This window comes from Trichomycterus rosablanca, chromosome 4 (assembly GCF_030014385.1).
Source record: "Trichomycterus rosablanca isolate fTriRos1 chromosome 4, fTriRos1.hap1, whole genome shotgun sequence".
NCBI classification, from domain to species: Eukaryota; Metazoa; Chordata; class Actinopteri; order Siluriformes; family Trichomycteridae; genus Trichomycterus; species Trichomycterus rosablanca.
Genome location: NC_085991.1, coordinates 27,037,424 through 27,051,054, shown reverse-complemented (window position 1 = coordinate 27,051,054; position 13,631 = coordinate 27,037,424). Strand labels below are relative to the sequence as shown.

The following is a 13,631-nucleotide window of genomic DNA, read 5'->3' as shown; positions in this document are numbered from 1 at the left end:
TGTCTGATTCACTCATACCAGCACAACACACACTAACACACCACCACCATGTCAGTGTCACTGCAGTGCTGAGAATGATCTACCACATAAATAATACCAGTCCTGGGAGAGTCCTGACCACTGAAGAACAGCATGAAAGAGGGGTAGCAAAGCATGTAAAGAAGGACTACAGTAAGCACTATAGTCTTGGTGGACTACAGTAAGTAATTGTAAAACTACAAAGTGCTTCTATATGGTAAGTGGAGCTGATAAAAATGGACAGTGAGTGTAGAAACAAGGAGGTGGTTTTAAGGTGGTTTATATACATATATGTATATATATATATATATATATATATATATGTACATATACACACTATATTTACAGTATGTATATTATATACAGTATATATATATATATATATATATATATATATACATATATGTATATATATATATATATATATGTATATATTTATACACACACATACAGACATATACAATACAATAGAGAAAGTGTTGACCTTGTCAAGTTTTATGATTTAATGAGCTCTAGGTGTAATGAGGTTCTTTTGAAACTTTATAGCCATATTATTTAATGTAACTGCACATGTAAATTAAAGGAATGGATGTACTGTCATTTAAATAGAATACACAGTTATTTAAAACCCTGCTTCTGTCGTTTTTGCAAATGACTTTCAACATATTAACTGGGGTGCTCAGATAAGCAACTGTCTGTTATGCAAATATTTTATTCTGTCCGCTGTAAATAAGCAGCAGAGCCTCAGGCACCAAGCTGTCTGTGATATTAACTGTGTTTGCACATTTTATAGTTCAGAGCATGTACACTATGTGCGTAATGCACCTTTTGAACATGCCAGTGTAAAACCAGACTGTACGTGTGCAACGTCCAGGTATTATAAATTAAAGAATACACCTTCCTTAGTCAGACAGATGGTCTTTATTATAATCTGTAACTGAATATTTAAAGCCTGATGTCTGGACTGATGTGAGATAGAGCAGGCGTCTTGCAAAGCCATTCTGTGATGGCTGTCTCATGATATCTAGGGTCAAACAAAACAAGAGACATAAAAGAAAGACTATCCTGTATTTGTGTCATTAGACCGGCAAATTCTGATCCACCAAGAAAGCTAAGTTAACCAGTGTAATAACCACGGCTGAAAGGGTGTTGCCTATGTGCTGTTTTTCTTATTCATTTTGATAGCAGATTTCCACTAAATTGCTTGTACACAAAGCTATGTGTTCTTTACATGCAAGTTGGCTCAGGACTAAGGACACTAATTGTTTCATTTTTACAAGTGGAATTTTTGTCCATTCTTGCTTAATACAAGACCTCAGCTGCTCAACAGTCTGTGGTTGTCATCAAGACGTTTTCTCCTTTTCACCAAATCATGTAACCAGTATAACTGCTTATTTTGGAATTCTGTAACTTGAATATCCTATAAATTTTTAACTTATTTTGCCTCTGTCTTAAGTTTTTGGAGTGTGTTGCAGGCATCCAGTTCTAAATGTGTTCTATTTCAAAAATGATTTAAGAGACTTTTTATATACTAAACGTCCCAGTGTTTTTCGGAAATGGGGTTTGTAGATCAGGATTGCGAACATAACAGGATATGAACTTTGAAACTTCTTGCTCATTTTTAATGGGTTATTTTTATAAATACACTGAGATAAAAAAAAACAAAAATTTTTTGTTCCTATCTGTGCAGAATTTCACACAAACCTCAACAAAGCTTTTCTATTATGATGATCAGGGGCGATGGTTAAAATGTTAAAGATCTAGGTCTAATGTACAGCGTACTCTAATTAACTAGTATCAAGAGGTGGCATTTAATACTTGTGTGTAACATATTCTTGTATTGTTGTGTATACTATTATTATTATTAAGGAATCTTTCATGTATATGCTTCTTTGCTTGAACAGAATCAGCAGGCTCGTATCTGTATGCTGTACCTGCCACTCTTCGAGCTGCTCTACCAAAACCTTAATCAGCTAAGTGCCTACAAGCAACCATCAAGATCTGGCTTTGGCATTATGGTAAGCTTCACCTCCCCGGTTAAAGGATTTAATAAAAAAGCAATATTTTATTGTCATACAGTGTGACAAATAGAAGTTTAACTGCATTTACTTCACTGTCACTAGCATGATATATTTAACAGACCATAGTTTATTCTAAACATCATGTTTATTTTTACAGTAAATTTTAGTTTGAACTGAGGTTTGTGCAAACACATGTAATGCAGTTACAACTAACAAATCGTAATGGCTGTTAAATAGCTACATTACATTAAAACTGAATTTTAGTTACGTAAAAGATTAAATATTCAAATGGATTAGAATATTAATTGGATATAAAATCAATAAGAAAATAAATATTTAGGTTCTTATTGCAAAAGGCTAGTGTGTTGTGCCACTGCACCATCCGAGTGCCTGACATTTGCCTTTTAATTGAGAAAAAAGATGTGTAATGGTAGATCTTTAAAATGGAGAAAACCAGACCAATGACATCACTGTGCTGGTATCTACAGGGGAAAACTCCTAAAAATGTGAGGATTGTTTGGTCTGTATGTTTTCTAAATCAAAACTTAAATTCTGATTTTAATTTAATGTTAAATGTTTGCATGGTTTACAGTTTGAAACCCTCCATCATTGGCCTTGGTTTCCCTAACTTGAAAGATTAAAAATCTTGAAATTATTTACATGCCAATTTATTACATAAAAATAAAATAAAAAATATATTTACATGCTAACTTATTTAAAAACAATTATTTACATGCCAATTTATTATATAAAAATATATTAAAAAATATATTTACATACCAACTTATTAAAAAAATAAAATAAAAAAAAAAGCCAGACAAACTAAAATATGTTTAAAAAAATTAAACATTAATTCTGAATATATAGCAATTTTTGTTGGTCAAAATAGTCTCCACAATGCACAAGTAACATTATTTTAAACAGACGCAACAACCCATTAGGCATTACATTTCTGTTGATGGAGACATCCCTGTGGTACATAATTGATATTCAACATGAAAATCATTATTATGATAAAACTGTAGCTCATTGTAGCTTTTTGTTTTTGACTAAAGCAAGCATGGACTGCTGTATGTTAACATTACCTAAACAAAACCAAGCTACCATGTAATATTTTGACCTTGATCCTATTAAATGAATCAACAAGAATATACTAATGCAAAATAAGAATGTGATGCATGTTGGTTAGTTCTAGGCTCCTAGAACTAAAAACTACTATTAAAAAACTGTTAAAAAATGCTTTTATCAGTTACAGATCATTTAAGTTTTACTGGTTAGCATTGACTTGGGTTAACACTGGCAAGCTGTTCATAAGTAATGGAATAATGAATACACTGTCAAAACAACTTTGTTCAAGTCGCCTTAAAAATGAAAACTGGTCACATGTCGTTGGCAACCTCATCTACAAGATCATTCGATTTATGCATCTTATTTGATCTCAGTAACAGAGAAAACTGTCATGTCTTCTCAGTGCAGAGATGATGTATCCATGACTAGCTTAGACTCTCGCCGAGTCAGCACAGCTATCGACAAGGAGCCAAGTAAGTGCAGCTACATATTTGGAACTGTACTATAGCAGCTGTTTTAAGAAAAGTCTAATTAAATATACTGTGTGCATGTTAAATTCTCAGTCATTTGTTTGCTTTAAAGCTGCCATGATTACTCAAAATGGACACGGCAGGAGAGAAGACCTACGAAACTCTATGTATGGAGACCCAGGCACACCTGATATTAATGAGGTCAGCCATGGCATCACATATAGACATGTCTGCTCATTAATATATACATTTTGTCTTTCTTTTCAATGGGTAATTGCACACTGGTTTTCAATATATGCCTCAAACAAGTAATTTTAAACAAATTATAAATACAATATAAATACAGTATGAATAATATATGAATATAAATAAGGTAATACACAAAATATATTAATACTATTTTCTTATAATGGCCACTTAAATATCACTTCTTCATCTCAGAAACTTGTGGTAAAATAATTTAAGAGTAATTTTGGCAGTCAAAATTAGTGGTGATTCCAGTCTTGACTCTGGAGGATGTCGGACCAGTTAATGCCAGACACAAACCACAGTAAACTACAACAATGCATTATTAATACATTATTATACAATATGAGAATATTAATTTGATTTTAACTCATCCAATGTGGAGCTGACTTTGCATGATAGGTGGCATTTTGAACTCGAGCATTTAACGAATAATGTCCAACGTTTTGAAAGCTCAGCCAAACATTGTTCTGACAGTGAAATATGATGTGAAATTCACCAACATTGGGCCACCATCCTGTTTAAATTAGCCAACATTATCTAGCTAGCTAGTAACGCCCTTTCAGACTTAGCACATCTGACGGTAACTATTACTGTGCAACACATACTGTGTGAGTATTAATTCATCTAATTGCATTACCTCTTTTTTTTACCATCTTTTATTTTCTTCTTTCGGACCAGAGAGCTTTAGCCTTTTTGACATATTGGCTGGCTGTTGCTATGTTGTTAGCTAATCTTTGCTTTACCGTTAATCATAAACAGTCACTCACTCACTGGTGAAACCCCTCCTCCACAGGCAGGTAAGTCTAACTAACGCTTGAGAAGTGGAGTTTGGCTAACCAGGGAGATTCTGGACGGAAAGCACAGAAAACACAAGGGCTTATATTATTAGACTATGAAGTTATGATGATGTGGGCTTTTTGTCATTTTTTTTAGAAATAAGAGTATAAATAGTATTAGTAATAAATAGTAAAAGAGAAAATACATGTTTTCCCCTCAGTGGAGTGCCTGGGCACCCCTATGGCTGGCTCTGGTTTAGTTGGTAGTTTGGGTCACTTTAGCTCATAATAAAAACTCTACTCATGTAGAAATATTACTATGTTTAAAATTGATTACAGCGGGCGCTCAGATGGTGCAGCAGTAAAACATGCTAGCACACCAGAGCAGACATCTTGAACTTCGAACGTGAGTTCAAATCTTAGCTCGGCTACTGGCAGGCTGGGCACCTACGCAAACATTGATTGGCTGGTTCATCAGGGTTGGATGCCGGAAGAGATTCCTCATAACTGATGCAATTACAACCTCTGCTGGCTGATTGATGGCGCCTGCATAAAGACGGGGGATAATAGAGATAATAGCATGACTCTCTGTGCGCAAGACTGAGCCCCATATGAACTCGTCCTGTGCAAATGCAGAGAAAAGATGCAGTCAGCTACTGCACACGTGTCAGAGGGGACCTGTGTTTGTAGTCAGGAGTGAAGGTCAACATCAGTAGAGAGGAAGCATAATGCAATGGGGTAATTGGACATGACTAGACTGAGAGGAAAAGTGTGGAGAAAAACATTGATTACAGGTTGATGCCATCTCAAAATTCTCACTAACCCATTAAAACTGTGAATAGACATTGTAACCAATGTGATTCAGTGTGATGGAGAGATGCATATTCAGGACCTTTTCTTCTTCTCATTTGAAGACGCAGTGACAAAAAACAGACAAAGCAAACACATAAACCAGAATCTTGCTTGTGGATTTTAGCCCCACTTTTAACATGGCTGTGCTAAAAATGCTCCACAGCAAACTCATCCAGCTGAACACATCCCTGAACACTTGTCGCCAGAGCACCGGTTTTCTGACAGGAAAAAACAGCTTATGTTATATTAAGTTAGACTCCCATATCTTAGATACCCAAATGTCCCACAGGGCCGTGTTCTTTCCCCACTCATATACAGCTTTTACACCAATGATTATGCAGCATTTGAGAGCTCTATTGAAATAATCAACTGTACTAGGTTTTAACCAGTAGTAACACTTACAGTAGTGAAGCTGACCTTCTTACAGCATAGTGTACCAATAAAACCTGGAACTAAATGCTGCCAAGGATTGGTCTCATTTAGCTACAAGACCAGATTATAGACCAGACTACTTGGTCCAATCTGCCCTGAGGTTGTCCAGGTTCTTAATATTGCTGGGTTTACAACCAATGTTTTTCCAGAAAAGAAAAAAGCCAGGAATATTACTGACCAATAACATCCAAGCAACCATCTTTTTATGTTTCAACTGCCATCACAATAGCACAAGTCCATCATCTGCCAAACCAAATACCATTTGCATATCTTTATTCCAGCAGCTGTTTGTATACCTATCAGCTCTGGTGTCCTTTTTCTACTACATAATTCATTTTGCACGCTACAGTTGCACATTATACAGTAGTACATTATCACACATCACTCCCACCGCACTGTGTACTGTCTGTCAACAAAACTGTTAACTGCTGTCCCCGAATATCTGCTGTTTGCACTGTACTTACTACACATGTGAAAATGCACCACCATTTTATATATATAAATGGTTGTAATTTTGTTTTCCAGTTAAACCGACGTGGCTCCACAATAAGCACCATTGGGCGGCTTGGACATTACGAGGTCAGAGGTCTGCTGCTATGTTTCCTGCACATTGTAAAGACTCTGTCAGAGGGTCAGTAGCATCTACATTTGCTTACTTCCAAATATTTGTCATCTGTCTGTATTTATTAAAGCATTTGCAGAAAAAATATATGAACCCTTTAGAACTATTAAGATTTTTGCATGAGTTGTGCATACAATACAATACATAGTCTGATCTTTATCAAAGTCACAAAAATGGACCAACATTGACTGAACTAACGACACACAGTTGGAATTTTTTGCTTGAACAGACATTTTCAGGTCATGCCACTGCATCTTAAATGAGTTATGGTCTGGACCCCAGTTGACAATTTCAAAAAACAATGTTCTTTTTTTGCTTGAGTGTTTGTATGCAGTGCTTTTCCCTCTTTAAGCATAGCAGTTGTGTCAAAAGGGTTTATCTATCCACAGTTCCAAAAGTGTTGTGGAACATCCAGGTTCAAAATACAGTGTGTTTAGTAAAACATCAGTTCATTTATATTCAGTCAAATTATACACAATGGACAGCACACCATTTCTTTTCTGGGCATCACATCAGTAGTCACTCTAACTTTCAGGTGTGTTTTTGGGAGGTTAATAGAAATCGTAGTAACTAGAGAAAACCCACAGAAAGAAACTCCTCACAGAAACAAAGTTTAAAGCCAGTTCACTGCTAACTGTCTTTTAAACACTTTCAGCAAGTGGATTCTATTCAAAATGTACCAATAATTACTTTATATTAATTCATTTATATTGTCTTGCTCTTTCAAAGATACCCTGCTGACATACTGGAACAAAGTGAATCCACAAGACATCATGAACTTCCTCAGTCTTCTGGAGTGAGTTGCCAAAACAAAATTTTAATAAGTCAGATGTGCAATTATTGGTATGTGTGAAAACATCTGCACACAGTAAAACTGTCAGTTCTACTACAAAGCAATTAAGCTTTTAAAACTGAATACTTTTTGCAAGTTGTAACATCTGTATTTGTAGTAAAACTACATTAGATTATGTACACATTTGACAGAATGTCCTTATGAAATAAGAATTGTGCAGCAGCACAGTAAGTAGCAGCATTCTGGACATTCCACATTGGTTTATTTAAAAAATATATATGAAAAATGTTAGCTAAGCTATAGTAAAGCTATTCTTCTACACAATATAGCTAACTATACTGCAAGATACATAGCAAAAGTAATTTAACTAGACTAAAGCTTCATGTAGCTACTTTAATATCAAATAATACAAGTAATTATAGTAATAATAACAATTAAACTAATAACTTCTACATATAATAAATTGCTATTAATTATTTCATATTTAGGATTTAAAAAATCTTTATATTTTAATGTCTGTATTATTCATTAGTTCATTTTGTTGAACCAAAGAATATTTCAAGAGAAGATTAACAATTAGGGTAAACAAACACTGATACAAAACACTAAGCTTAAATGAAACATTTGTGTTAAACATCCGCCACTTACTAAATGGGCTTTAAATTTCTTGTTCAAGGTGAATTTTTACTGTCTTGATTTAAAAAAATCCATTTATCTTAAGTCTGTGAGTTCTTAAAAGTTCTTAAAACTATTCAGTGTAGCCCACATGACTATAAAAATTTTTAATAATTAAGATAGCTTATACTGTGAACTGTATACATGTGCACCTGGCCCTAGCTCTTGGTGTGGTTTTCTAATGTATCACTTTTTTATTAGGTATTAATAACATGCTTTTTGTCTTTCATACAGGATTGCACTGGTTCAGTTTCGTTATAATGGCAGAAGGAACATCACTAGGTAAGAATAGATATGGGTTGTTGCCTTATGTAAACTACTAAAACTACTTAAACTATTAAAACAATACCTGCTGAATTGTATGGTTTTGGTATTTTATAATGACAATGAAATTACTAAAATGGCTTAAATCTTATTTTTAATAAAAAGTAACCGCTTTATCCAGGCAGTTACCCTGACCAGGATAAAAGCGTTTATGAAAATGAAATGTTCCATATGTTCACCAAAAGGGAATTCGGACACTGTGTAACTATATTACAAACAGTAAATTATGGATGAGTGCTTAAAAGTTCCTGAACACTTAATACATTTAAGAAGTAAGTACTGCTTCAGTTGCATTTTCTATATACAGTACATTGTACTGCACCAATGATTGTTACACATTTATGTTTTTAGTTTAAAATATTTAAAAAATGGAATATTGTAGGCTTTGTGTGTATCAAGCAAGCATGAACTTGCAAAAAATGTTCCTAAATGATTAAACATGTAATTAATAGGATTGGTAATGTATCACAGTGGAAACATGCTTCTGTCCCAACTTTTCCGCAGGCATCAAATTCCAAATTTACAAAATACAATATAACTTTGTACAATTGTAAAACTTTTATTTTTAAACTTTTTTGGGCTGAATAAATGAATAAATGACATGAGGTTGGTATATACAGTTTACTTCAGCAGGATTATGCACAGTGGCTTTCAACAGACTACAAATTCCAGGAGCTATTGTGCTGGTTAGTGCTAGTTAGTGCTAGTACAGCTGAAGTGAGTCTAGGGTCCAGTGCATTGCTGAGTTTTTGCATTGTGCTAGACAAAGCAAGGAAGGTGACGGCCAGTGTTGTGTTTCTTCAGAGATAAACACAAACGAGGGCTCGCTTTTGTATAAAACGCATTTGTATAAAGAAGATTATTTTTAAAAAAGGATCAGTGATCCTTAAAATATGTTGGTCTGCAATTGTGTTGAATCGAGTTGGTGGATGGAGTAGCTGGCATGTTCCATTCTCGCACTCGTGCCTCGCTTAGGTTTAGTTGAATGATTTCTTTTTCCGTGCGAGCCTTTGTTATTTAACGGCTTGCCAGATACCTCATATTGTAGAGTGCACGTCTCTGACATGATATTGATTCTTGCCTCAGGCGACTGGATTCCTTTCCTTTTTCATTATCAGCCACTCTGCGTAGCGTGACTGATATTTGTTCATCCACTGCTTTTGAATACAGAATCAGCTTGGGGTCCTTCCTCTCCACCTTCCTACATTATCAATCCATTTGAAGGATCACAAAAAATCATGTTTTTTTGGATCAGTTAGACTTCCTTCATCATTTCTTCAACAGTATTACTGATAACGTCCTTTGGTGGTGTTTGAATTGCAATAAAAATGTAGTTGACATTCATTGGTGTGTGTTCTATCTGTGTAGGAGCCAGGAATCCTGGATGTCCAGGGCATTCTGTTCAGACAGAAAGTCTCAGACAATGCCAGTGATGCGTGGGCGCTACAGCCTTATGCAGGCCAGCCTGCAGCAGTTTAACACCCTGGAGGCCTCTTACACCCTTAACTCAGGTACTCACAAGATCTGGCTCTAAACTCTCTCATTGTTTATTCATGAATGTATTGCTCAGATGTTCACTAATGATCTTTAAGGTGGCGGCTCTACAGAAGCAGAGCTTAACCATCAGGCTCTGCTAGAAGGAAACATCTCCACTGAAGCTTGCCTCACTGTGCTGGACACACTCTCTCTTTTCATTCAGAGCTTTAAGGTGATACAAATGCAATGATTTAGATAAACCTTTTATTAATAATGCTAACTAGGTTTTTTTCTGGATTCATGTTTATTTCTGCATTATTTCTTACAGAGTCAGCTGCTGGATAGTGACGGCCATAACACTCTTATGAAGAAAGTCTTTGATATTTACCTCAACTTTCTGAAAGTTGGCCAATCAGAGGTGGCAATCAAACATGTTTTTGCATCTTTAAGAGCCTTTATAGCAAGGGTGAGTTTTTAAAAAAGACATTCATGTATTTGTGTTTAAATGTTTAATTAGTGCTTTGCTTCAGAACCTAAATTTGACCAGGGTGCCAAAGTTGCAACTAAACACATCAGTTGGGAAAAAAACACCATCTAAACTACGTTTCTATATTTGTTAATTTGGCTAAAAAGCCCATCATAATTTAAAGCTTGCTTGACTGTAGGCATGGTCACTCAGATTTTTGGGTTATGTCTGTCCTACATATTCATGTACTTTTATTTAAATAGAACAGAAAAGTCACTAGCCATCATCAAGCATTATAAGTAAGGCCCTACTAAATTCACAGGAAAATGTGCTTAATTTTTACGGACCTCGTTTTTCTAAAATCACAGATTTCACGGATTTTTACAGCAGTTATTAAATAACACTTATAAATTGAATAACAGAATAAATGGAAGCTACAATACACAGCACAGCCTACCTTAATAGTTGAATGTAAACCTAGAATTGTCCACATAATCAGTTGTGAGTTTTCCAAACTCAGTTAATTAAGTCGTGTTTTTAGCTGCTTTAGACTTTGACATCTTGGACATTTAGTCTAACCAATTGCTAATGTAAACGAGCGTCTTTAGAGTTTGCTGAGTTTACAAAAAAATTAAAAATAAACTGTACATAGACAAATTATTGGAAGCATAATACTTGACTGGCACAGACTACAGAGAGATGATCACGTGTGTAGAGAAGCACACTTTTTTCTTGATTATGGAATCCCCAAAGGGACACGTAAACACATACATCAAACATTTGTCAGCACACTACACCACAGAAAAGTCTGCTAATTAATTAATTTGCGTATGATTGCTAAGATCGCCTCGTATCATAGTTAAACTGCTAAACACAAACCTTAAATTTAAAATTTTATAGCAAATTGCATATTACACAGGAAACACCTCATTTATCAGTCCATGGCACAATTTTCACAGTCGTGAATTAGATAGGGCCTTAATTATAACAGACAAGGAATCGGAAGGCCATGCATAAGGGCTTTTTGAAGGAGGTTCTGTTCCAGTAATCACAGAAAACAACCAGCCAAAGTCTTAATAAATTAAATTAAACTTAGAAAACACAAAAAAACTAATTGGTAACATCTTTACATAACAACACAATAATATTGAAACCATCTATTTTTTTAAATATCAGAATTACATTCAATGTAATACAATCCCCACAAACATGGTATATTTAAAATGCTGTAAGCTGCCTTAAAATCCTCAAATATGTAATTAAACTCAGAGCTGTTGGTTTATATTCAAAATCCTTTTTTGCCTGAGGATCTACTTTAATATGCACCAAATGTGTATTAACTAGTCGTTGGAATTCATGAAATTAATGTGCGTAATTATGATGTTGCAATTTGTGCTTATGTAACATATTTCAACCTGAGTGGTATCTGTGCTTTCTGAAATACAATCAATTTAGAAGAAATAAAAACCAGTCAGTTAAGGACTCCTTACATAAAGTGTAACTGGAATTACATTTTAACTGTCAACACAGACCTGACCTGCTATGTACAAACAGTTTTGCTACCATGATGGAATTCTCTTCTAGTATGTGTATATAGGAAAATGAATGATTGCAATACAAATACATACAATACCTGATTTTTTGTCAGTTTTGTGGCATTTTTACTAATGATGTTCCTACACACCATGTACTGGATGTTTAGGTGGCACAATGGTAAAGCTTGCGAGTTTAAATGTCAGCTTTGCTGGTGCACATTACGGATCTCCATATGCACACATGTCGGAGAGGGCGTGCATTAGTTATGGCTCTTCTCGGTCAATAGTGGAGGTTTGCAGCTGTAAAGGCGAAACTACAAATCTGCCAATTGAATATGATTAGATTGGGAGGAAAATTGGGAGAAAATGCCAAAAAATAATCCTGTGTCTATAAATGTTTATAAATCTGAGTCTAAAAGCATTTATGGAATTTCTGTATCAGATATCTATTTATAATATTATACACTATTTATTTATTAGCAGTCAGTCCTGTCCATACACATTTTATGGTGGGTGTTTAACCATATTATTACAGAAGAAAGTGATTTTTTTGGCTTGTTGTGTTTTTCAGTTTCAGGTTACTCTCTTTAAAGGTCGCGTGACTCTGTGTGGCTTGCTGTGTTACGAGGTGCTAAAATGCTGCATGTCCAAACTGGGTAGTGTACGTGGAGAAGCTGCAGGCCTGCTTTACCTCCTCATGAGAAACAACTTCGAGTACACTAAGAGGAAGAGCTTTTTGCGTATGCACTTGCAGGTACGTTGGGCTAAATTTTGAACTTCCCCCCTCTATCCTGTAATTTATTGTTGAAAACATTCTTGAAGCTTTAATCTCTATAATTCAGTACAAAGTATACGGGAAGTATTCAGAGCTGAGAAGAATTTTGTGTAATTCTAGTACTCTAGTGCTAAACAAAATAATGATAGGGCGGTCACTTTTAGACTTAATTGTAGTCATGGTAACAGCATACAGATAACTGATTATTATGTATTTCCCTCAAATGTATAAGATTAAGGCCATTCAAACAATCAATTCTATACCTATACCATAATCATGTTGTCTAATTAGGTAACTGTAAATTGAGATGTTCTAATAAGCACAAATATTAAGGCATCCTGTCAGAAACTTTGTCATTATTATTACATTACTAATTACTCATTCTGTAGGGCAGTGATAGCTCAGTGGTTAAGGTACTGGACTAGTAAACAGAAGGTTGCTGGTTCAAGCCCCGCCACCACCAAGTTGCCACTGTTGGGTCCCTGAGCAAGGCCCTTAACCCTCAACTGCTCATCGTGTTCAGATCATTGTGTAAGTCGCTTTGGATAAAAGCGTCTGCTAAATGCTGAAAATGAAAATGTAAATGTCATTCTGTTGTAGGCATAATGTATGGGGTTCAATCCCTGACTTCTTACTCACATTTACCCCCTGTTTTATGGGATTTCTGAGTTGAAGTTGTAGCCAAGTGGTTAAGGTACTGGACTAGTAATCAAAAGGTCACTGGTTCAAGCCCCACAACTGCAAGGTTGCTACTGTTGGGCCCTTGAGCAAGGCCCTTAACCCCCAGTTGCTCAGACTGTATACTGTCACAGTACTGTGAGTTGCTTTAAAGGCGTCTGCCAAATGCTGAAAATGTAAATGAACTACTTAACACTTTTCACCTTCCAAAAATGTCAGTGGATTGGCTGTGGTCAACTGTGCCAATATGTGTGAGTGAGAATATAAGTGAGTAAGTGAATATAAATAGGCACCCTGCTTAAGGTGGTTTTCTGCCTCCTGTGATGCAGATAAAGTTAAGTGAATAAACTGTAAATGTTGTACCCATTTTACTTCTTTTGGCTGCTCACATGTTTTTACAC

The 13,631-nt window shown here is 35.3% G+C and overlaps 1 protein-coding gene across 1 annotated transcript in view; it reads left to right on the top strand.

The window, feature by feature from the left end:
* Window positions 1–13,631, top strand: part of dock11 (dedicator of cytokinesis 11) — a 120,138-nt gene that overhangs the window by 57,144 nt on the left and 49,363 nt on the right. The window contains exons 33-42 of the mRNA XM_062994093.1: window positions 1,923–2,036; window positions 3,511–3,580; window positions 3,690–3,778; window positions 6,412–6,517; window positions 7,238–7,304; window positions 8,211–8,258; window positions 9,669–9,811; window positions 9,893–10,008; window positions 10,105–10,242; window positions 12,349–12,531. Coding sequence (XP_062850163.1) covers window positions 1,923–2,036; window positions 3,511–3,580; window positions 3,690–3,778; window positions 6,412–6,517; window positions 7,238–7,304; window positions 8,211–8,258; window positions 9,669–9,811; window positions 9,893–10,008; window positions 10,105–10,242; window positions 12,349–12,531 — 1,074 coding nt within the window. The remainder of the gene's footprint in view (window positions 1–1,922; window positions 2,037–3,510; window positions 3,581–3,689; window positions 3,779–6,411; window positions 6,518–7,237; window positions 7,305–8,210; window positions 8,259–9,668; window positions 9,812–9,892; window positions 10,009–10,104; window positions 10,243–12,348; window positions 12,532–13,631) is intronic.